Below are 26,094 nucleotides of genomic sequence, written 5' to 3'. Positions count from 1 at the left end.
CTAGGACTCAGTAGCAGAGTGCCCGATGCCATATTTTCTACTGAAGGAGGAAAAGAAAAGCATTTCATTCAACAGCAAGAAAAAATTAGCTCCCCGAATTGACCAACATATATGAAAACTCACCTTTCTTTAACTGTCTTCTGTAACTCTGTAAAGTCCTTTTTGAGGTTCTGTACCCTGTCCTGGTGTTGGGAGAGGTCCAGGGAAAAGCCACAGGAGCTCAGTTCAGTGACCAGGTGCTCGAGAGTCTCAAGGTTCTCCTGTTGATCTTCCATTTCCAAATTCAGTTCCTGTTAAGCAAATAAGGAAATGTAGTAAAAATCCTCTCATCATTATAAATAAGTATACTCTAAAAAAAAAAAAAGATAGCTATATTAAATCTGGGGCAAGTTCCCTCTAATCTGTAGAAAAAGAACAAAAAAAGAGGCTCTCTGGATCAACTACAGCAATAAATATGGAGGATTTCTCCAATCCACCTGAGAATGGCTAGGAATTTAAAAGGAGTCTTGTCTCCTTTAAATAAATGTTCAAAGATTTGGGAGGCAGCATGGCGAAGTGAAAAGAATGGAGGTTTTTGGAGTCAAAAAGACTTCTGAAAATCAATCATGGCTTGTGATCTTAAGCTATTAAACTTCTCTGAGCTTCCATAGCTTCTCTCTTCTGTAAAACACGACAAACATACTCTCTCAACTATTATTTAACTCTGTAGTGAAGATATTAGCCAACGTGATTAAGGTAAGAGAAAACAACCTGTGGCATAAAAATTTGAAAAGAAGAGGTAAAACTATATTTGCAGATTATATGAAGTGTATTTATAAAACCCCAAGAGAAACGGGGCACCTTAGTGGCTCAGTTGGTTGGGCATCCGACTTCAGCTCAGGTCATGATCTCACAGTGTGTGAGTTCGAGCCCCACATCGGGCTTTGTGCTGACAGCTCAGAGCCTGGAGCCTGCTTTGGATTCTGTGTCTCCCTCTCTCTCTCTGCCCCTCCCCTGCTCATGCTCTGTCTCTGTCTCAAAAATAAATAAGAACATTAAAAAACAAATTAAAAAAAAAAACCCAAGAGAATCAATACAATTAATCAAACAATGATGTAATCCAATAAAATAGCAAGCTTTATGAATAAAACCTTAAAATATTTCTGATAGACACAAAAGCATACTTCAATAAATGGAAAGATATCCATAAAGATATGTGTGTATGTATATGTGTACATATATGCATGCATGAATAAATTTAATATGACCCAAATAAAACTACTAACTTTTCCCCTTATGACTAATAAAGTTGATTCTAAAGTTCACATGGAAAAATAAACATACAAATATAGATATGAAAAATGCTGAAGGAAAGCAAGAAAGGAGAGACTAGCCCTACTAGATACTAAAACATACCATAAAGCCTGAGAATAAAAAACAGTACGCTATGGTTTGTGAACAGACAGACCAGCAAAGAAGAACAGAAAATCCAGAAATAGACTTGAGCCTATACGGATAAACTATATATGATAAAGATGAGTTCTCAAATCACTGAGGAAAAGATGGACTTTTCAGAGAAATGGTATTGGGAACAACTAGATAGATCAACTTGGATTCATACTATGCACTGTATCTTAGAATAAACTTAAAATGTGAAAAGATTCAAATATAAAATAATGAAAGAAACCATACAAGTTCTAGAAGTGAATTCATGGGTGAATTCCTTCACCTGTGTGTGGCAAAAGGCTTTCAAATTATGACCAAAAATACATGTTCAGTAAAAAGTGATAAAGTTTACTGTGTAAAAATTAAAAAACCCCTTACATGGCCAAAAACACTATATAAGCAAAAGACAAAGGACAAACTGTGAAAAAAGATTTTCAACAGATCACATAAAAAGAATTAATCTCCCTAATACAGAACTTTTATAAGTTGAAAGAAGAAAAAAACCCGAAAAACAAAAATCAAACTCCTGACAGAAAACAGTAAAGGCCATGGACCAATAGTTTACAAATAAAAGCCCTTAAATGTATAAAAATATACTTAACTTCATCAGAGAAGAAATAAAAATTAAAACCACATCGAAACTTCATATTTTCTCAATGAGATTAACACAAATTCCAATGCTGACAACATATTCTGCATGCACTGCTGGTGGGAATGCAAAATGGTGAAATCTTGTTGGAGGGAGGAGGATGTAGGTAAAAAGTATGCTGGTGTTTATTGTGCATTCCTTCTACTTTTCTGTAAGTTTGCAATTATTCAAAACAAAATCCAAAAAGGACAGGAAATGAAACAAAACCCAGAGACCCTACTTTAACATGGAAAAAGCTGGATAAACCCAAGGCAGCAATGTGGGGATACTGGAATGCTGAAGTGCTACAGGTGGCAACGTGGGCAAGTACAGCCACTGTGGAGCCAAGGTGGCCACTACTTGGTCAAATTAAGCATAGACATATGCTATGACCTAGCAATCCAGCAGCATATGTATCTGTATCTGTGACAGGTGATATTCCTCACCAAATATTTCCAACTCTGCACCAACTACATATATGGTAGGAATACATTTCTCCACCCCCTTGAAAGCCAGGTATAGAACCTGCCTTAATTAATGAAATGTGAATGGATTTGATTGATTGCTCTCTGTTGCAGCAGTAGTCATGAAGGCATATGGCAGGATGAAGTTCCCGTGAACTTGAATCCCTGAAAATGACCGTGACGGACTAAGTAGCCCTACTGATCTGGGTTAAACATGCAGAATGAGTGAAAAATAAATCTCAGCTTTGTTTTTAAAAAATGGACAAACAATATCTAGTTTACAGGGTGGTTGTGATAATTCTTTAAGATAACGCAGGTCAAGTTTCTAGTACACTGACTGACGTATTATGTGCTCAGTGAGTGCTGGTCCCCTCCTTGCCCTTCTTTTCTCTTTGTTCTGCCAATTTGGCAGATATATTCTCACCTGGATCTGCTGGAAGAAATGTGCAATATCTTGATCTGGCTGATTTCCAGAGGCTAGCATCCGGCTTTTGTTTTCCATGAACTGCTGCAGCTTATCAGAGAGATGTTCAAACATCTCTGCCTGGGGCAGAAGCTTCTTTAGGGAGCTCTCCTTTTCTTGCTGCTGTAGACAGAGTTGTTCGAAGCGCTGGCTCACCTCCGCCAGTTTGCCCTGCAGCACCGCAGCCGTGGTGCTGTCTGCCGTCTCCATGAACCGGGTCACCATCTCACGGGTGGCCTCCAAGCTACTCTTTTGCCGAGCAATGTCTTGCTTCAATTTCTGTCACCAAAAATGTGTCTGTCAGCTCCTGGCTCACTTATCCTAGGATATCTGAGCCACAAACCAATAAACTTCTCATAATTACATGCTCCCTTCCTCAAGGAAGGTTGGATTGCAACTGAGCCTCTGTGATACCATACAACCCATCCCCTTAGTTCTCCAGCCTATTCCACCAGTGACTCTGTAGCACTGCTTTTCCTCGAGCTTAACAATGGTTTGGAAATTGGGTAGAAATATCTTTATGTGGATTAATCATCATCGCTAAGTCTTATTAGAAGATTCACGGGAATGAATTCTTCTGATACTTTTTCAAAGTGATGAAATTCTGGAACACAGCAAATACATCCTCTATGCTAACTCTTGGGGCATTGGTCTCACCATGTTAGTGGCCAGGGCTTCCTGGATGACTCCCGATGACAGTGATGTCACCTGCTCCTCTTCCAGGTTTTGCTCGACTTCCCTGATGGACTCCAACAAGCTCTCCAGGCTTTCCTGGACACTCTGAGATTGGGCAATTGCCTTCTGCAGCAGAGCAGAGCGCTCAGCCAGGTTACTGGAGAGGCTCTGAAAATGGCTGAGTATGGAATCTGGAAAATGAGGGCCATAAGAAGAGTGTGGACACGATTTTTGTGTTGTGCTTTTAAAAAGAATGTATTTAAATTGCACATATTAATTACAGTAACAACAGACATTACAACAAAAAGAAAGAATAAGCTTCAAGTGAATTTATATTTGAGCCAAATTCACAACGCACTGTTTACTGAGCACCTGCTAAATGCCAGAAATTGTGCTGGATGCTGAGGACTGAAGACAATTAAGATGAGTCCTTGCCTTCTGCAAACTTAGGACCATAAAAGCAAGCATAGGCAGCAAAAGGCACATCACAATTAACCATAAAAATAAAATCTTAAGTGCTATATTGATGGTAAGAGTAATGTACTAGAGAAGCCTGAAGGAAGAATAATTATTTCTTATCTTTTATTTCTTTTGGGGGTTGGAGGTGGTAGTCAGGACTTTACAAAGGAAGAAACCTCTCAGGTACAGCTAGAAGTTTGAGCAAGATTTCATCACGCATGCTAAGCACTCAATACATGTTAGCAGTTAAACCATAGGGAAAACTTCAGGGGTCAAGTAATGAAGAAATGACAAGTTTACTTGGGAAAGGAAAGAAGCAGGGCATGGCTAGAAGGCAGAATGCCTGGGGAGAGGAGTTGAAACCAGATTGCAAAGGCGGTCAATGGTGCAGGGACAAAGCTCATTCGAGGGTGAGCTATTGCCGGTTGTATCCTCAGCCCCTTGCGGGCACCACAGATACTTGCACGATATAGTGTGATGTATTACAGAACAGTGGTACATACTAAGAATTAAGGGAGCACTCTTGTTATTGCTGCTTCATACCTGTAGTTTCTTGCACATGCTTGCGGTCTGGAGCTGGCTCTCCTTCAATTTCCATGAGGTCATGGGCTACTTTTTGGAGCTTTTCTACAGGTACTTGGTGCTCAGCTAATTCTTCCTGCAACTGCTGCTTGTCCATGAAAAAAGCCAAAAGTAAAACCTCTGAGTAATCAAAGCTGGTTCTAGGAACCGAGAGCTCCTTAGCATGATGCTGCTGGAGCTATGAAGAATAATGCTGTTTATCCATACCCACAGACGTTAGAATTAACTGTTTTAGGAACCAGATCTTGTCCGAGGCATCCCAACCACTGCCTTTAACCTATGAGAGTATTTGCTTTATCTTGTGGTAGGTGCTCCATCCCATGTGCTAGAACAGCCTGTGTCCCCGCCTACCTTTGCTGTTGCAAGCTGCTGTTGTAGGATCCCAGGGTCAGAGGCAACAGTATCTGAGAGGAGCTTCTCCACGTTGGCTTCACAAGCCTGCATCCAGGCCTGCAGGCTGTCAGCAGTGCTCTGGAACTGCTGATACCGGCCTAGAAGCATGTTCAGGTGAGAGCCCAATCGTGTACACTGTGCGGGAGAAAAAAAGGGAAAGCAGATTTATGCAAGGGCAGGCTAGAGGCAGCAGCTTTGTAGGTAGGCACAGTCCAAAGAAAAGCCTGGCTTTGTTAAAGGGATCTCACTAGAACTACAATTGAGGGTAGTTCTGGGGACTCCATGGACAGATAAGTAGCAACCATCTTCTACAAGTGGGGCCTCTGCTGTTTGATCCATACTATTCACCCCAACTATATTATAGACCTGTGAAGATTTAGTGAGTTATATGATAAGCCACCAAAGAAATGCACACCAGGTTGCAGGCTAAGGCAGGGACTAGGAGGTACAAAAAGTGTTCCTTTTGGTGAGGTCAGAGATGTTGGCAAAATGCACAATACAAGTTAGAAGAACTGACTGGATTATACATCTTGGGAGCTAACGGGAATTCTCTGATAGGGAAGAAGGTAAGGATTTACCTAGATGCTCTGTCTAGGAATAAAGACTGTGTATGTGGTTCAAGTTTTCCTTGTACTATGTCTCCTGCGAGCCCACATCTGCTGATCAGGATACAGAAAGCGAGCACCTCCATCCACCTTCCCTACCAGAGCGAGACATGATACCCCTGATACTGCTGGGACCAGGCATTAGCCCATGGGCCTCCACATTCTGCATTTTTGCAGAGCTCATAAACACATTCTGCCTGTGGTCAATACACAAATCAGTTCACTCACTGTGTCCTGAGGTTCTTATTCTAAGCCCCAGAAACCATGCATAGTTATGTGAGGGCTGCTGTGATTGTTCCCCCAGAGGCCATCAGGAACTTCTTGGTACCTTTGAATGCAGAGCAGTGTATCTTTCTGTTGCATCCTTCAGTTTTCCCTTCACTAACATTCCAGTTGCTGATGCCTCTCTGCCTTCCTCAAAGCTGTTTTCTGTGTCTAAAACTTTCTGTCCGGAGATGGTCACAAATCGCAAGTCTCCTTTGTGGGAAATGACATCCTCCGAGAAGCTGCCCTGCCGCTTCAGCAGGGAGGGAAGGGCTTCGGGGCAGCTGCCTCCTTGATGCATGTTCTCCAGCTCTCTCTCAGACCGTTCCAGCCAGTTCTCAAACTCTTCATGGTCCTGCAGAAACTTCTGCAGCTCGTCCCGCAGTGTCTGCACCTGCTTCAGCTCCGCCTCCGACCGGGCCAGGGAAGAGGCATATTGGCCCTTTAGCTCTCCGAGCTTGTCCTCTAGCACCTGGCGTTCTTCGGGGGTGAGGTTGTGGCCATGCTGATCCAGGAAGGCCTGAGCAGACTGGGTGGCCAGGATGAAATTTTGCTGCTGAGACAGCAATTCTTGGTGATGGGCCTGGCAAAAAATCCCCCCAAGCAAAGGACAATCAGCAGGTACACCACAAAAATTTGGTTATATCTACAGCTGGAAGTAGAGAAAGATCTCAATAGGCCACTTTTCCAGCTGCTCAAAAAACCACCAATATGTCTCACTCTCTAAGGATTATGCCATATACTAATCCCAGCTGAACTGACACATACAAGATCTTACATTTTTCAAAGAGATTTCACATGTATTATCTCAACTGATTTGGGACACAACCTGCAATGTAGGCAGACAATATAATATCTGTATTAAACATATTAGGATAAGGGATACCAGAAAGATGTTATATGTCTTGACTAAGGTCACCCAGACAGTTAAGGGACAAACTGAGACTAGAATCTGGCTGTCTTTACTAAACCATCCTAAGCCTAAGAGAAGGTACAAATGGCCAGCTGATAACTACTCACATTAGTGGAAGGGGAAAGTAAGTTGGATAAGCCAGACATATGACACTATAAAAACTGCAAATATTTAGCTGTGAAATATGTCACTTACATATCCATGAAGCCGGTCCCAACTAGAAAAGCTCTTGGAAAATTAATTCATTAAATAAACAATTTAAATTTTAGTGAGAGTAAAATGTATTTCTGGATAGCATAAGTAATTTGTATTTCTTATTTGTATGTGCTATAGCTACATGGTTACACGTGGACCTTTTTCTATTTTGATGGGATTTAAGTTATTTTAGGGAGCTGTGTTTGTTTTGTTTTGTTGTTTAAAATGTTCTTCCTGAGTCTATTAGACAACAGTGGGAGTTCAGCCAGTGTTCCTGCCTACCTATAGTTTATGCAACTACCCAGGATCAGGACAATAGCCTAATTTTTTCTGGAATATTGTCCAGTTTCAACCTGTATCAGCAACCTGACAGTGTCAGCTTCCAACATCACCTCAGGGAAGCTGGGGTGACAACTATTTCCTTCTCAAGTAAATAGTAAGGGGCAGTACCATAGCTTGTCTGTACACCCCCCCATATGTCCCCATCTCATCCACCCATGAGTAAGGCAGTCTCTTTCCTGGGATGGAGATGCCCCTTGGTCAGGCTGACTACTGCCAGCAACAAGTATCAGGACATTCCTTGTGACAGCAGACCCATTTCTGCTCTGTGCTGTTAAAAGACTGCCACAGCTTTGGGGGACACCCTACAATGGATCTCCAACCATAGAATAGCATGCAAGAGGCAAAAATCTTACTAATACAAAACACAGCAATGACTCACAAAGGCCATTCAATAGAAGATTTCTAGCTAAGCCAAATTTTCTTTGCTATGAAGATATCACTACTAAAATAGGTAATCTATGTGTTTTCTGAGTTCCCTAAACATACTGTTTTTCAGTCATGCCTGCACATGCCAGTTAATATTCTAGGAGATGGTTCATCTGGTTGGTTCACTGGTTTAACTCCAGTGCCGGACATATAGCTGGTGCTCAATATTTGCTGAATAATGAATAAAGGAATAGAGATAAATAGTCAGGAATGGTTTCTTGAGGGCAACAGGCAACCACTAAAAGGCTCGATCAGGGATATAGCATTTTAGAGCAAGGATGGGAAAGGAGAGAGAAAGGAGCCCAGGATGATGTTTAGTTCAGACAATTACGTGGAAGTAGAGGAAGGAGAACACATCTGACTGGGGGAGGGGTGTTATAGGAAACAGGAGCTCTGTTTTTGAGGTTCAGCTGTTTGTGGTTCCAAGTTACAAATAGGCAGATGGATTTATGTACTGGTTTGAAGCTCAGCACAGGCATTAAGGCTGGAGACAAATACATACTGGAATTCACTAGTATAAATAGTAAGTGAAGTGTCATGAGTGGATGAAATTACCCAAGGGAAGCATATTCTGAAAGATGAGAATAGGCTTAGGCAACAACCCGGAAGCACATCAGTATTTCACAAGTTGGCCAGAGGAAAGGAAAAGGGATTACTGGGGCAGAGTCCTGCTTTGGAAACCAAGGCACACAGTATTTCAACGGTGTCAAAGCTGCTGAGGTATCGAAGAGGGCATGAACTGAGAAGTACGCACTGAATTTACGGGCAAGGAGGTTATGGTGACTTGCCTGGGGTGGCAGAGAGCCCCTGGCATCGTGAGGACAAGCTAACATCCTCACCTTCATCTTCTCGCACTGCTTGTCCAGCTCCTCCAGAGCTTGGTTCACTGCCCTGTGGCCATCAGTGGTGTCCATGGCTCCTTTCCCCAGGCCAGCTCCTGACAGCTGCTCCATCTGTCTGCCAGTCGATCCCACCCCAGTCACCCAATCCAAGAGAGCATCAATCTTACTCCTGTTCTCGGCCAGTTCCTTTGCTGCTTTACTCTGAAAGCCATAGAAGAGGTTTAGTAAGAAGACCTTAGATACTCGGCTATACAAGAACAAATTAAGTAAAAGGTGAGACTTTTATGCTAAAGAAGAAGAGAAGCTCTAAGACTACGTATAAACATTCGTGGCATCCACAAAAAAGAATGAGCATCTTCTAAATCTGTTGAAAAACAATTACTTACAACAATCTCTAGATTTTGTCTGTATCTCACTGCTCAAAAAAAAAAAAGTGAGTAGGGGGCAGGGGTGGGTGGCAAATTTCAGGATTTAAAAGGGCTTTAATAGAGGATTTGATCCTGGCTTCCCAGCAAGGCTTCACAGAATCCTTTCTAGGTGTGTGGAAATGATAGCCTGGCTTGGTAGGGTCAGAAACAGCACAGTCACACTCATTACTTGCTGCCCTTCCCTAAGGGAAATGCAGACTACTCCCATCCTTTTTTCTGCCACACAGAGCACTGAGTTCTAAAATTTGCCTCTCAAATTCCATTATCTGACTGTTCAAGTATTTTAATTTATTAAACATTCATGTATTTCAGAATTCCCCTTCAGGTAACTTATTTCTCCTTTCCATATTCTCCACCTCCCCCATTAGTGTCAGAGTCCGCGGCCAGGCAAAGGATTTAATTCAATCTGCCGGTGCTGAGGGGGGTGCAGAAAGCCGTTTGAGACTTTACCTACTCCTAGACTTGTACCAGTGCCACAGTTTGCATTGAATCTATAGGGGCAGCCTGGGGATAGCTTGTGGCACACTAAGACCCCCCCACCTACTTCCCCCTAGTGCTGCTGGATCATCAGTATAGATTCATGTTTGAAATATGCCATTTGCTCTTTCTTCCTCAGTGTACTACCCTTCTTCACTAAGTTCTTTCCAACATTTTTCAATTGGAGGACTGAGTACACAGATAACAAAAAAAATCTGTTTCTCTGGGGGGGTGGGGTAGGTGATATGAACTTCCCACCAACTATACTTGACTTAAAGTCCTTCAGGATGATTCTTATACAAATAAATCTTGACTGGGGTGCCTGGGTCAGGATCTCACAGTTCATGAATTCGAGCCCCACATTGGGCTCCATGCTGTCAGTGAGGAGCCTGCTTGGGATTCTCTCTCTCTCTGCCCTCCCAAGCTCTCTCTCTCTCAAAACAAATAAACTGTAAATACACACACACATACATACATATATGACTCACAGACCAACTCCAAAGTAACCCCTTTTCATAATTCTGTTCTCTGTAAGGCAATGAGTTTCCCTTCATTATATACCTTTTACTTATTTGCCAGGTACCAAAATTTTCATTTTTGAAAAATACCAAGTATCAAAGCAGTCTGGTTACCTTTTCAGTCTCCTGCTGTACGGCTGAAGTCACCACTTCTTCCAGCTCCTTCTGGGCCACCCGTGTCCGTTCCTGGAGAGCCTCATACTGTTCCTTAGCCTGATGAAGCTTCTCCCGAAGAGCTGTCAACTCGTGGGGGCTCAGCTTGGCCTGGTTCTCTTCTAGGAACCCTTCGATGTCTTTGACAACACTGGCAAATGAGGTGGCCCGATTCTGAATATCGTCCTGTAAATCCTTAACACACGAACACAGGGATGGTAGAGACTTCAGTGTTACTTCTTCTAAGATTGCTAACAGTGCGAAGATGGAATGGCTAGCATGACACAGACCTGCATCAGATGTGTGTCCCTCACTATAATCTGCTTTAAGGTTTAGGTCTAAGCCAATGCAAATAATTTCTAAGATTTTTTTACTTAAGAAATTTTCTAATATTTATTAGAAATATTAAATATTAAATTAAATATTTAAATTAAATATTAAATATTTCTAATATTTAATTTTCTAAGCAAAATTTAAATTTCTAAGCAAACATTTGATGAAGACAAAAGAGGAGACTCCCCACAAACATGATGTTTATTTTGCAATGAGTTATCTTCAAAGAGATCATTCTTCTATAAAGAGGAGTTGACAGTAGGATTCCAGCTGAGTCAAGGCTTGGTTTCTCCCTTATACTTCCTTGGTTATCACTTCTTCTCCTTCTTCTTTTTTTAAAGTAATCTCTATTAGCCAACGTGGGCTTGAACTCACTACCGCAAAATCAAGAGTCACATGCTCTACCAACCGAGCCAGCCAGGTGCCCCATCACTCCTTATCCTTAATGTGGCCTTTGAGGCCCAGCAGGATGTGGATCCTGCCTCCCATCATTCACTAATCTTCCTTTTGCTCATTGCAGTCCAACCAAACTAGCTTCCTTTAAGTTCTTGAATACATTGTACTTGGCATAGTCTCCTCCTCCTTCCATGCCTCTGTGCGTTAACTCCTATATACCCTTTGCTTCTCAGTTTAAGGTGACACTTTTTCAAACTAATCTTTTCTGACATCCTAGACAAGATTGGGTCTGGCTGTTATATATTCTTGTGTAACTTTTCCTTTATCCATACCATAGTTAATAACTACATGCTTGTTTTTATGATGATCTGTGTAATGTCTGTCTCTCCCATGAGACTGTAAGTTTCAAGAGAACAGGGAGGTTTACCATTATGTTGCCTGGTACATAGCAGGCCTTTATAAATATCTGTTGAAGGAATGAGAAGAATGAATTAACTCATACTGACCTTTAAGTCACTCTGGTTCTTCTGCAAAGCGGAGAGATCCTGCTGGGTGGCTCTACCTTGGTGGCCTGCCAATGTGCTTTCTGCCTGTCCTAGCCAGTTGCAAAGATCGTCCAGTTTCTGGTAACAGGTATTTTGTTGTTTCTGCAGGGTCTAATTAAAATGCAAAGGGGCCGAGAGATAATTAATAATTCTCATTTTTACAAATAGAAGATAACTCCCTGAAATATGGAACAGGAATGTTATATCTTAAGGATGGAAAGTTGGTGAGAGACTAGAATAGGAAAAAGCACAGAAGTCATATTCTGAAAGCTCCCCTCATTTGGACAGTCTGTTGATCCAGGTCAATAGTTTGGATAATTTCAGGTGAGAATGCTCCCAGGTTTTGGTTGGGAGTTCCTTTGCCAGACTGCTGTTATCTGGATTATCCCTGGAAATGGAGAACAGAGAGCCCAGATGCTTCAAATTGATATTCATATCATGGTGATAATAGTAAATTAGTGGTTTTAATCAATTCCTCCACCAGAACTGGAAGATATGCTACATACAAAGTTAAAATATGGAAAATTAAAAGGATTGGATTAGGAAGAAAAAAAATCAAGGAACTGGATAATTCATAAGCTAACTGAGCTTCTTAATAATTGAGCTGACTTTATAAATTAAATGTCTCACAGATGTAGACACCCATTAAATGGAATGATTACATGCCAGGCATGAGGGGCTTGGCTATTTTGAGAAGGAAACTGCTCAAGAATAGCAACTTTCTCAGTCCTTTAGGTATCTACACTGATATCAAAGAGAAAAGCCAGGCCCCGGGGGAGGGAGGGAATATGTTTCTGTGCCTGATCCTTTCTCCAGATCTCATCTTGGCTGCATGACACTGAAGCACCTAATTGAGCCATTGAGCATGATGTGTTCTCCTGACCATCCTTCTGGAACCATTTTCCACCAGTTTCTACCTTCTGATGGTGTTTTAGCCACCTGCACTTACAAACAGGTGCCCAAATTGGCCCTCTCTCCCCCTCTTTAGGACAAATAGAAGGGCTCTGGAAGAGAACTCCTAAGAGCTCTTCAGCTGTAAAACGGGATCTTCATGGGTTAGGATGGGTGCAGACTGAATCTGAAAAAAGCAAAGCAAACAAGTTAACACACGGACATACACATGCATTCAGGGCAAATATAGAGAGAAGCAGAGCATTTCTGACAATAACAAGGTTAATAAACATTGTGGAATCAATTATGTGCTCAGAGAGAATGTTCACATGCAGTTCTACCACCTGCTGCAGCTCTGCGGTCTACCCTGGATCCGGGCTATATCTTAAACTGGCTCAGACCAATACTATTGCGTTAATTATCCACAAACTACACCATGCTATATAAGTTCCCAAGTGAGGATGTGGCAAATTTTCAGATTTGGAAAGTAACCTAAAGGGTTTCATTAGTATTTTATTTCAATTTCAATGCAGTTGGAGCAGGTAAGCAGTAATGGGGGACATACGGAACTGACCAACCTAATTTCCTCTAGGCCTAACTCAAAAGCTCAATTCGACTTTGCACGATATTTAATAAAGGCGACCCTGAGACAGATTGCTGGTGATAATGACATTCTAATAGCATCTTGCTGAATTCCAACTTTTCAAACAGCAAAAATGGCATAAGCATCATTTTGGTATTTTTAGGTTATGATGTCACCATTAATGCAATTATGTTGAGTTCTGCAAGAGGGTTATGTGTGGTAGGATGGTTTGTTTTCAAAATGTAACATCCTTGATTCTACACACTGTTTTCCATAATTGAATGAGCACTAGGCATTACAGTGTGAAGAAAGGTGCTAGAAAATAATAATTATTTTTAAAGTGCTAAAAAGTTAATATGATTCTGATAAAAATTTCTTTGTCAGCTGTTTGAAAGTGGTCAAGGAATATTACTGTCAATCATTTGAAAAGCCCCAGAATAAAACTCATTTCAAAACCATTCTTCTCAAGAGCTCAGAGTACCTAAATGTTCCTAATGGCCCTCAAAAGACTCCTGGGGGAGAAAGGAGGAGAAACTAGGGCTGGAGATTGAACTTCCATTTGAAAGTCAGAAACAATGAGGCACAGTGAGGGTAGAGTCTCACTAAAAAGAAAATACTTGCACATGCATACACAGGTAAACACATGTATTCTCTCACACGCACATAAAACCAAAAACATGGCAAGAAAAACAGCCAGAATAGCTGCCTCCTAGACCAGAACCAAACTGGCCTGGAGGATGTGAAATTTCAAAATTGGCAAACGCAGGCTCCTAGAATTATGACGGATGGAGTCTGGCCAGAAATCTCAAAGACAGAGGATACCCCAAAAGACAAAGTGAGCCCAGCCGCTGGTTCAGTCTGACCTTGACCTGGACTGCCTGCTCCATTTGTTGAAAACGGCCCTGCAAGGCATCCATCTGAGCTGTGGCCTGCTCCGCAAGGTCTTGGAAGGACCTCTGCAGTTCATTCAGAAGCCTCAGCATCTGTCGGTTCTGCTGAGGGGATAAGTCCTGGGCATGCTCCGAGATAAAGAACTGAATATCAAAAGCAAGAGCATCCAGCTGAGATTTCCTGTCAGCCACGGGCTGCTTCAAATCCTAAGAAAGGAAATGAAAGAAATAAAATAAATAAAAACAAAACTTCTAATTCTCTATCAAAGTAGAATCTGTTGGTTTTAATCAGAGTCAACATTAAAGAGAGGTTAATTTGGGGCGCCTGGGTGGCGCAGTCGGTTAAGCATCCGACTTCAGCCAGGTCACGATCTCGCGGTCCGTGAGTTCGAGCCCCGCGTCGGGCTCTGGGCTGATGGCTCAGAGCCTGGAGCCTGTTTCCGATTCTGTGTCTCCCTCTCTCTCTGCCCCTCCCCCGTTCATGCTCTGTCTCTCTCTGTCCCAAAAATAAATAAACGTTGAAAAAAAAAATTAAAAAAAAAAAAAAAAGAGAGGTTAATTTAATAATCACTACTGATAATTTCTAGGGCCAAACCAGCATAGGAAATCTCTCTCACTTCTGCTCTCTCCAAACTCCTCATATCTTACAATTAGGTTTCCTTTACTGGACTTTGATTTCCAAATGCAGTAAGCTTTTAATTATTCATGTTAATATAATTATACTACTGTTCATCCCAGGTATCTAGAGACAACATTTTTTTTTAATGTTTGGAGAATATATCATGAATTTCCGGTCTGAGATAGATCTAATTGTATTTTCTTAGATTCAAACATCTATTTTTATTTGTCCAGCAGTGAGTTACTGGGAGACCAGAAGTGAGAAAGTACTCAGTTTGTCTGTGGTTCACTAAACCATGATTTTGACAGTAAATGATGTTGCTTATACATTTTAAATTTTTTTTTTTTCAACGTTTATTTATTTTTGGGACAGAGAGAGACAGAGCATGAACGGGGGAGGGGCAGAGAGAGAGGGAGACACAGAATCGGAAACAGGCTCCAGGCTCTGAGCCATCAGCCCAGAGCCCGACGCGGGGCTCGAACTCACGGACCGCGAGATCGTGACCTGGCTGAAGTCGGATGCTTAACCGACTGCGCCACCCAGGCGCCCCGCTTATACATTTTAAAAAGTGTAAAAAAGACTACAGCGAGACCTTCTTATATAACAGTTCCATTGCTTCCTTAAAGCACTAAAACCTGCCTAAACACTAGCATTTATCTGTTTTCAGGCAATGAAAAGCATGCAAAATTTCCACAAACAGTTAGTGATCATCAGCCGTGTAATACTGCAATAAAGACAATGAAGATATCTACATCGCTATCACTTTGAAACTGAGTGTAGTCAGCAGTCCTGCAGAGCAGGCGGAAAGGACTTCTGGGTTATTTATCATTAAGCTAAGGATCTTTCTTCACCTGTGACAAATGGATTTGGGAAACTGTCATTAGGAAAACAAGACTTAGACCATGTTTGTCTTCCCATAAAGGCATGCATTTAAGTTATAACTAGGGGAGGAAGCCAGTGCATGAGACGCTCTGTGTTTTTATACCATATACTATGTCACAGGATTTTTTTTTCACTTTTTTTTTTTAAATACTCCTGTTAGTGAACAGAGCAAGTCTGCAACTCACTCCCCTAATGATATATTTGGATAAAAGGGTATAAACAAAGATGGCAGGTCAATTCTTGCAAGACAAAAAGGGATGGGGTTGGAAACAAGAAGCCTGACCATGGATAAACTCTTAGGACTGGGGAAAAGGAACAAAAGGAGGGGATATCTTTAGTTCTGCTCTGACTTTAGAAATAATTTAAGGAGTGTGCTATCCATAGCAGAGGGAGGGTAAACCACTGTGAGTAATATCTGATATTATCTTGAGTATAACCAAAACAAAGAACAATGTTGGGAGGAAAAAAAACCAAAACACCTCAGTTCTTGTATATCTCAGTCTTTACCTTTCTCTCACTGACCTATAAAAATAATCAGTTAATTTAAAGCTTAACAAGAAGAAAAGCATCAGTCGAGATCAGGGGTTGGCAATCAACAGCCCCCAGGCTAAATATGTCTGCCATCTGTTTTTGTAAATAAAGTTTATTGTAACACATCCATGACCATTCATTTACGTACTGTCTACGGCTGCTTTCGTGTTTCAACAGCAAAAGTGAATGGCTGCTACAGAAAAGGTCCATTTGTATAAGACCAGCAAGGCCTAAAATATTTATTATCTGGCCCTTTGTTTGCCAAGCCATGCTCTCAACCATGGATCAACAATTCTCCTGAAATTAGTGTGTGTAAAATTAGAAACAAGGGATGGGTACTAGATGCTCAGTTATCAAGACAAGATGAAGTTGATAATCACAGACCATTCTGTAGACTCTCCCTCACAGAATAGCTGAAAGGAGAAATAACCATAATGACTGAGGTTCCAAGGGTATGAGAACCTAAAAGACTAAACACAGCAGACTTTATTTCTAAAATGGAAAACCAGTCTTTCGAAGATAGATAGATACTCGTTTGCCTGGCAGGAAAATAAAATTGACGCAATTCAAAGGACAACTAAAACATGCTTGAGAATGGGTGGACAGTCTACCTCATACCGCTGGAGACAGTGATTCAGGCTGTCTGCATTGGTGTCATCGTTATATTCTTTGCTGTTCAGAATAAGATTGGTATCGCCAACCCAGTCTCTCAGATCTTGAAGTCTGCCGTCTAGCTGTTCACGCTGACTTAACACTTTAGTCTAAGAAATAAATGTCAAATTAGACTATAAAAATCTTTGAGCCATCCCAGACGTTGTGAGCCTTTGTGAATAAAAACAAGAAGCTACCTTCTGGACTTCCATAGCACTCTGGAGGTGGAATAGTCTGGAACTCCAGGTGTCACTCACAGAGCTGAGGGACTTTTGGAGATTCTTGGCATCCTTCTCTAGAGCCTTCAACAGTTGAGCAGGAACTTCTTGAGGCTGGCTGATGATAATCTGATTTACACGCTCTAGTTGCTGATGCACCAAGGTGGACAGATCCTTTAGCTCACTGTCTAATACCTGAGGGGATAAAGTGAGTTACCTCCGAAATTAAGGCTAGAACTCTTGCTATTTAGGAATCAACTGTGGACATAGTTTTCTGTCACTTATGCCTGCACATGCTTTATAGCTTAGAAAAAGGTTTTATGTACATTCGTTTGATTCCCACAATCACTAATTCTTGAGGTAGGCAGAGCAGATATTATTATCCCATATTTAGAGAAGAGATGCCTCAGCACTTGAAAATATTATTTTTGTATTTTACTTTATTTTATTTTAGTCCAAGATCACCCAGCTGATAAGCAATGGACTCAGGACTTGGATTCAGGTTTCCTGACTCAGTGTAGTACACCTTCTGCTACAAGATGATGCCTCTTCAAGAGTGTCATTAGCCTTATATAAGGTGACACAAAATAAGTCTAATGAGGGGCACCCGGGTGGCTCAGTCAGTTAAGCACCGACTTCGGCTCAGGTCATGATCTCAGTTTGTGAGTTTGAGCCCCGCATCAGGCTCTGTGCTGACAGCTCAGAGCCTGAAGCCTGTTTCAGATTCTGTTTCCCTCTCTCTCCCTGTCCTTTCCCCTGCTCCTGCTCTGTTTCTCTCTCAAAAATAAACATTAAAATATATATATATATATATATATATATATATATATATATATGACAAATGAAAGAAGGACTCTTCCACTCCAAATTCCAAGGGGGCAGAACCAAAAAATATAAAATATCCCAACCCAGCCTTCCCACTCAGCCAGTCTATAATATTCTGATCCTCAGCAAAAAAGCCAGAAATAAGCTGTGGAAAAGCTTGGTGGTTCTGGGCACTGTCCTCACCTGCTCTCCAGCCACCCAATGCAAGACCATACTCTGGATATTGAGAGAACTGCTCAGCTTCTACAGTCTGTCCTTGTTGTGACTCCAATCCTATGGCAAGTCTTAACCTCCAGGTTTCCCCATCTCAAAACTGTCTAATTATGTCCTCAGGAATCTCATGCCATCAGTTATTACTTCTCTCCCCTAACGAGTTCTCCTTTTCTATTGGTTCTTTCTCTTGGCCCCCAAATCCACTCAAAACATTCCTCTTTCAGCGTACCCCCTCCAGCTAGTGCCCTACCTCTCTCCTCACCTGCATACCAAACTTCTGGAAAGAACGATTTACATTAATTGTTCCCACCTTCCAACCTCCCATTTGTTCTCATGGCAACCTTGTTTATATCCTGCAATCTTACTAACACTGTTCTTATCAAGGTCATCAATGACTCTCTGGCACTAAATCTCCCTTTCAGTCCTCACTGTACTTAGTCCCCCTCCTGTATTTCCTCCTTCCATAACTCCTCCCTCGAGTCTCTTCTGCTTTGGTTTCTGGGAGACCAGTGTTTCCTGGTGTTCTCCAGAGATCTCCAGTTCTACTTTTTCAATCTTTTTTTTTTTTTTTTTTTTTTTTTTTTTTTTGGTCCTTTAAATGGTTAGTATTTTTGAACATGTTTTTCCTCCTGAAGAGTCTCTATTTTCCCAAGCTGGTGGGCCTGGGGGAAGTCTCTGGCAACCCACCTTGGCCTGACACAGCAGATCCTGTAGCTCTGCCAGGTTTAGGTCCAGAGGTTGAATCTGTTTGGTCCTCATTTCAATGTCTCGTAATAGAGACAGATAAGATACCAGCTTCTCATCATGTTCTAGGCAGAGTTGCCGGTTGAATACATTCTGTGGAACCAAAAAGAAAACTCACTCAGATCTGACATCCTCCTTTAAATATGCTTTTAAAAGTAGTTTGGGTCTTACCAATAGACAAAATAGAATTTTTACTACACATAGGGTGGGATGAAATAAAACATGTTGCCTTCAACTGTCAGACAAAAGAGTGATTTTATTAATTTCTTTGGGGAGGAGAGACTCATAGTTATCAATATAGCATCGTTTTAGTGAAACTTCCAAAAGCTATTCTGACTTCAGATAGCATTGCTCCAATATTTCATATTAGTTCCAATGTTGGTTTCTAAATTAAAACCCTTACGATTTTCGGAAAGACATGCTGCCTATTTTCGAACAGCTGTATAACAAACAGATGATGATAAATTAAGTTATACCTTAGAGAATCATCTAGTCCCTGAAGCTGTTATGGATGCACACAATTATACATATGTAAACTCAATATCCAGTCAAGAGTTTTAGCATTAAACTAGTTATATCTAAAATACACACACACACACACACACACACACACACACACAGGGGTGGTGCCTGGGCGGTTCAACTGCTTAAGCATCCAACTCTTGGTTTCAGCTCTGGACATTATCTCACGGTTCGTGGATTCAAGCCCTGCATCGGGCTCTGGGCTGATGGCACGGAGCCTGCTTGGGATTCTCTGTCTCTCCCTCTCTCTGCCCCTCCCCTGCTCACTTGCTCTCTCTCTCAAAATAAAGAAATAAACTTTTTTTTAAATAAAATAAAGTAAAATAAAATAAAATAAAATAAAATAAAATAAAATACGTATATACAAACACACCATTGGCAAACTTACTTTAGTTGCTCGGAAGGGCTCAGGGTTTACACCTTCATGTCCCTTTCCACCAGGTGTAGTCGTGAAAGCAGTCTGTTCACCGCCAGGGCTTTCTCTGAGCTCTTCTTGTGGGGTCCTCTCATCCATCTTCATTGTAGGGTATATGAGCGGCACTGGATTTTCTTCACTGGTCTCTGCAATAATGGGACTAATGGCGGCATCTTGTTGCCCTGTCCTCTCTTTTTGAGACACATCTTTGAAGAGTTTCTCTGGAAGAAGGGACACTAAGACTCTGGGATTGCCCTGAGTCACTATGCCCTCAAAAGATGCTGCCTCTACATCTGTAACTGTAGGGCTGGACATTTCTAGAAATTTCTCTCCAGTTATTTCCTGAGTTGTTACTATTTTAGATGCAAGAATTCCATAGATTTCATTATCACTTTTGCTGTCTTGATGATAAAAGTCCTTTTTGTCTGAGACTTCCAGATAGCTGACTTCTTTTGGGTCTACTCTAGAAACTGTACTTTCTTCCAGTTCAAGAGTTCTTGTTGAGTCAGAAGGTACTTCTTGGTATGATCTTTCTTTATATCCATTAGATGAGCGAATCAGATCTTTGGTTTCTTTGGTTTTAAAAGTAACACAGGAATCTTGGTAATCATTGGTCTCTGGTCTGATGGTTCCCTGGAGAGGCTTGTTTGTTTCAGAAATTTGGGATCTGCCTGCAACTTGGGTCTTTCCAACTAATTCCTGATAGTGTAATCCTTTAGGTCCTGGGGTCATAGAAGAGAATGGTTCACTCTTGGCCCCACAAGTAATTTGAGAAAATTTTTCTTCTGCTTTTAAAGTTAGGCAGAGGTTTAAATTTTTTACTTCTCCTTCACTGACTTGATTGGGTTTGAAGAATGTTAAAGCATCCTGATTTACAGAAATTCCTTTGGGTATCATTGGGGAAGAGTTTTCATCTTTACAAATAATAGAAAATTCCAGCTCTCTACCAGCTTCTTTTTCACTAATGGCTATTTCCACAGGTGGATTCTCTACAGTGGATCCCTGGTCAGCTGTAACAATGGTTTCTTGATTCAACTTTTCTTTGGAAAGAACTGGTTTGTGTGTTTCAACACTTTCTTCTAGATTCATCTCCCTCTCCTTCCTCTTACTTTTCTCTCTGGTATTCATTGATTTCTGCATAACCTGCTCACTCAGCAATCTGCCTGAAGTTTCACAATCTGATTCCTGTACTTCTGAAATAATTCTTTCTTGGTTTTCCCTTATCTCTTTAGAATCTGGACCTGACGTAGACCATTTCATATGGGAAGTAATTTCTATTTGGGCTCCTACTGTTTCCTGCTCTTCATTTGTGTTTTTTTCCACGTCATTACTAGCCACCTCTTTGAATTTAAAATCATGAGCTTCTGAGCGAGAGAGTGTCACTGAACCTTGGCCCAACAATGTACCTTTATGATCGCCAGGACTTATGACACCGACAGATTCTTCAGCATCTGGAGAAACTCTCTTTTTATCTTGATCCTTCCACTCCATTTCCTGTAATGAAATTTCCATGCTCTTTTTGGCCTGCCCCCCATCAGAAACTCTTGTTTGAACCTTTCCTTGTACAGTCTGACTTGCAATCTGAAATAATTTCTCACTTGCTCCTTTACCACAACTCATTCCAGCAGTCTGATTACATACAACTAACATTTCCTTTCTTAGAAATTCCTTCTCTATTTCACATACTTCAATCCCATCTTGCTTTTCAATCTGAGCCCCGTAATTGCAGGACTCTAAAGGATCTATCTGGATCATAGCTGCCAGTTCAGGACTGATCAATCTTTTCTCAACAGCTTCCTTTAAAGTCACTCTCTGATCATTAAATATGTCAACAATTCCTCCATTTAATACCTGATGAGATGCAATAATTTTAACCATGTTTTCATCCACTAATTTCTGTTCTAAGGCTGATGCCAATGTCAGTCTTTTTCCTGTGGCAGTATCTATGATCCCCCCAGTATTTGCTTGAGCTTCCAAAACCTTCAGTGTAGATACAAAGTCCACTTTTCCAAGCTGAGTTGCTTGAGACAATGTAAGCACTTTGTCACTTGCTCCATCTTTAATGTCTGAGAAGGGAATTACTTCTAGATATCTCTGTCCAGATTCAATATCAATCTTACATTTCTTTACTAATTCTGAATAGGGAACAATTCTGTAATTCTCAGGATCTACAATCCCATGCATCATTCCTGAAGACAATATTGCTTCATTAGTTAACAGTCCTTCTTTTTCAGCTTCTGCCAAGGTCAATCTCTGGCCAGAAATGTGATCTACAAAGCTTCCAGGCAAAGCCTGAATTTCTTGGATTTCTCTTTTCAAGTCTGGGTTAACAAGTTCTAATTTTATGGCTTCAGAAAGGGAAATAGTTTCCTTGGTTTCAGGATGATAAAAGCGATGGAGGCTTAAGTTCTCAACTTTTCTGAGTTGCTTGGCTAAATCTTCATCAATGATGCCATGTTCAAAGGCATTATCAACAGAAAGTCTCATCCCAGATGTATGGTGAATGATACCTCCATCCGCCACCTGCTTGGTCAGCAACTGAACAGCCTCCTCTCTCTCCAGAAGTCCTCTGTCAATGGACTGCATGACTGTTAAAGGAGCTTTGCTCTCAGGGTCTAGAATTCCTGTTGTTTCCATTTGTAAGCTAATAAATCTCTCCCTGACTGTTTTCTCAGCATCTCTGCCTTTGGAAGCTTTCTCCAGATTTATAAGCTCTGTCTCATCAGCACTGTCCACCAAGCCAAGATTTGAGGCCAAAGTTACTGAAACTTTTTTGCTTCGTTTCAGGTCAACAATGCCACCAGTCACCACCTGCCCCTCTAAAATTCTCAAGGCTGTTTGTGTGTCAAGAAGTCCCATTGCAACTGCTTCCCTCACAGAGCAGAGTGTGTGGCTACGGGGGTCTAAGACTCCACTTATAGCTTTGTCCGCCCTGAGGACATTATGTAATAGTTTCTCATCCATCAGACCTTCATCGATGACTTCTTCAGTAGTCAAAGACTCGCAGGTCTGAGAGTCAAAGAAGCCGCGAAACATATTCAGCTTTCCCATTAGTTTGACGGCAGTGTGGCTGGGCACAATACCTTGGGCTATTGCTTCATTTAATAAGAGCTTCTGACCTGTTTGTCCATGAATGATACCACCATCTAGTAATTGTGCAGATAACGTATTTAAGGTAGCTTCCGGGAGCAATTCTGAAGGATGACCGCATGGCAGGGAGGTTTCATGACCATGATCTTCTGCATCTGTTTTTTCTAATGTCATCGTACTACCGCCTGCAATGTTGTGTCCTTCTGGATTATGTTTATGGTCATCCCTACCCAAAAATGTTTTATTTAAGGTTTTCTGTTTATCTAGAGTATGAATATTCATGTCATCTTCAGACTTTCGCTCTGATTCTAAGTCTAGAGTTTTCTTTATCTGAAATTGTGGCTTTTCGCTTTGGGGTTTTAGGAGTAGCCTCCCAGTTTCACCTGGAATTTCAGTTTCAAGTGTGTTTGCTTGTTCTGTCTGACACAGAAAGGAAGCCTTTCTGGAATTCTGCCATTCTTCCTTCGGTGTCTCGACAGAGAAAGGCTCTTTGCCTACTGCCAAGGTCACAGCTTCAGCTTCCTCAGTGGGTACTGTAAGGAGAAATCCCCTGCTAACCTTTTCTCTGGTAGACATTCCTGTTAGTTCTTCCTTTTTGGTACCTAGCAATTGTCCTTTTAACTCTGATTGGACTTTATCTAGGACCATCAAAGAATCAACATTTGGATTTCTCACTTTTTGTTCCCCCACAAACAGCTCCCTTTCAGAATTCTCTACTGAGGAACCTTCAGTTTCCATTGTGGTCCTTTTGCCTTTTGCTTCATTGCAATCTGCCTGAGTGGGATAGTCTTTGTTCTGAGAAGAAATCTGGAGCTCACGTAGCTTCACACTCAGTCCATCACAGAATGTTTCTGTGGTTTTGACATTCACCAATTCTTGTAATCCCTTGGGACTTTCTAGCCTCTGATGCCCAATTTCAAACACTTCTGGAGGACTTGCCTGATATTCTCCTCTTGCTGTCAGTGTCTCTAACAGCTCGTCATCTACCAGGAGCAGCCTCTGTCCATCCTGCACATTAATATAGCTGTGAGTCATCAGCTGAAACAACAGCCTCTCACCATGGCTTACTACGCCCTCAGTTTGGCACCTGCTGTGTGGTAGACCTACTGCTCCAGGATTAATGTTCAATTTGCTTCGTTCTGAATAATCTGCTAATTGCATGTGGGGCATCACATCAGGTATGCAAATGGATTTTAAGTTATTGACAAGATCTTTGTCCAACATACCATCTTCTACTGCTTTTCTCCAGGACCAAACCTCTGTGCTTGCTGGCAGAAACAGAGCTTTAATATGTTGTCGGCCACTAAGGATTTTGTGAGCTAGTTCAGTAGACACAATACCTTGTTCCAGGGCATCTGTGATTGGGAGGATCTCTCCAGATTCAGGCCACAGCAACCCCATGAATGACCAAAGGGACTCCAGAATCACAAGAGCAATCTTAGCAGCTACTAGATCATTGCTCACTGCTTCATCTATTGTCAGCCTATGCCCAGTGATGGTGTCTATGATGCCTCCTGTCTGAAGCTGCCTTATGAGAATAGCACAGGCCATATCTTGGTCAATCAAATTATGTCTTACAGCCTCTTCTACAGTAAGTCTGTGTCCTGTTCTTGGATCTACTATGCCACCAGCAAAAAGCTGAGCTTCCAGCAGCCGGACAGTGACCTGCCTATCTATTAGGCCTTCCTGAACTGCACGAAAAACACTAACCTTCCGGCCTGATTTTAGGCTCACCATTCCCCCTGCCAGTTGTTTGACGGGGAGCAGTTTCAACCCTGATTCCTGGTGGACAATACATCTCTGCGTCAGATCTAGCAAACTGATTTTCTCAGCTGTGTTGGGGTCTATCAAATTCTTGGATGATTTCAAGTAAGACTCTAACACTGAGTGAAGCCTTGCAGAAATAAGGCCTTGGTGAAAAGCCTCCTCTAGGTTGACGCAGCCCTCGTTAGGAGGGAAACTGAAACCTCCAGTTGCCAGGTGAGCTTCCAACACTTTTAGTCCAATTCTCTCACTGATTATTTTCTTTTCAATTGCTTCCACCACGGAAGGAAGCCCTTTGCTCTCAGTAAGCCTGCTTATTAAGGACAGGGCATCCTGTAGCTCCCACAGCTGCTGGTACACCTGGGGATTAATGAGGTTTCTGGCTAGACCCTCTTCCAGAGAGAGCTTTTCACTGGTCTCAGGGGCAATGAGGCCAGACATGATAACCTGGGATTCCAGGAGCACAAGGCCTGTGTCTTGGTCAATGAGGCCCTTTTGCATGGCTTTGAAGATGGGAAATATCTCCACTGTGCCTAGGTCAATCACCCCAGCAACAGCTCTGCAGCCCTAAAAGGAAAACGAAAAAGAAAACTGAATCAGAGAAGCATGCCTGGTGAAAGCATTCCTTCAAAGAACTATAGTCTATCAAATTCTGACCACAAGAAAAACCCAGCCTGGAATGAGCCCCAATGTGTAGGAAACACTGAAGCCTGGCACCGTTAATACTAAAAAAGAGTTTTTCTAAACTGCAGAATGTTGAACATGGCTGGAAGTTCACAGATTACTTGACAGATGCTGGCATTAAGCATATCTGAGTGACAAGCTCTACAAAGTAGCAAGCGGTGAAGGTGAAAAGTCAGCTCTAAGACTAAATCACCACAAAGGTTCTTCCAGAAATCTACCAGTTCCTCAAAAGTGAAAAGTCAACCCTATAAAACAGCTTCTCAGTGTTGTAACCTGTGCAGAAGATCCTGAAGTAGGATGCCTCTGCCAATGAGTTCGGCAGGACCAATCCACAGGATTAGAAGAGTCAAGCAGCCCAATGGCCACATGACATGTGTGCAGCTCTGTAAACAGCCCAACGTGTACCACTCAAGCAGCTGTTCCACAGCTGGGGCAGTCTCATGCAGTGGCCACTGTAAGTATCTCCCAAGGTAATGGCTCTTGGTTAAATTAGTTCTGGGAATCAGAAGTAGCAAGTCAAGGAAGGAACAGACTGGGGACCTTTGCCTCTAACCACTAGGAACTTTTCTTCTGGTCCAGGCTAAAATGGGTAGTACAGCCTCCATGATACACCTACAATTTGTTGGGCACTTAATATATTTATTGAGCACTGATATTTACTTCTCACAACAATCCTATGAAAACAGTTATTTTAATCTTTAGTTTCCAGATGAGAAAATGAGGCACAGTGAGGTTATTAAGTAACTTGTCCAAGGTCACAAAACAAGTGAGATTCAGAGTCAAATCAAGGCCTGACTCTAAGTCTCATGCTATTAAATTGCCTCCTCTAACAGACACAGAAGAGCATGAAGGAAAGGCACAGTAGACTGCATCACACTCAGGAGTTAGGTCCTACGTCCAGTAAAGCAGGAAAATCTACACATTGCCAAAATTACCCTTCCCAAAAAGCCTAAAAATGGCTCCTTCCTGTTTGAAAGCCTTTTATCACAGAATGATGGTATTCAGAAATTAAATCGTTTAACGGGCGCCTGGGTGGTTCAGTCAGT

The 26,094-nt window shown here is 41.7% G+C and overlaps 1 protein-coding gene across 1 annotated transcript in view; it reads right to left on the bottom strand.

The window, feature by feature from the left end:
* MACF1 (microtubule actin crosslinking factor 1) overlaps positions 1–26,094 on the bottom strand; it is a 331,566-nt gene that overhangs the window by 96,240 nt on the left and 209,232 nt on the right. Inside the window, 14 exon segments of the mRNA XM_043578675.1 lie at positions 124–290; positions 2,942–3,259; positions 3,638–3,846; positions 4,658–4,781; positions 5,048–5,224; positions 6,023–6,541; positions 8,674–8,877; positions 10,214–10,447; positions 11,488–11,637; positions 13,864–14,097; positions 16,534–16,683; positions 16,771–16,986; positions 18,517–18,666; positions 19,484–24,931. Of these exon segments, the coding sequence (XP_043434610.1) occupies positions 124–290; positions 2,942–3,259; positions 3,638–3,846; positions 4,658–4,781; positions 5,048–5,224; positions 6,023–6,541; positions 8,674–8,877; positions 10,214–10,447; positions 11,488–11,637; positions 13,864–14,097; positions 16,534–16,683; positions 16,771–16,986; positions 18,517–18,666; positions 19,484–24,931 (8,300 nt within the window).

This window comes from Prionailurus bengalensis, chromosome C1, assembly GCF_016509475.1.
Source record: "Prionailurus bengalensis isolate Pbe53 chromosome C1, Fcat_Pben_1.1_paternal_pri, whole genome shotgun sequence".
Classification (NCBI taxonomy): Eukaryota; Metazoa; Chordata; class Mammalia; order Carnivora; family Felidae; genus Prionailurus; species Prionailurus bengalensis.
The sequence above is the reverse complement of the archived record's forward strand: the minus strand, read 5'-3'. Positions and strand labels throughout refer to the sequence as shown.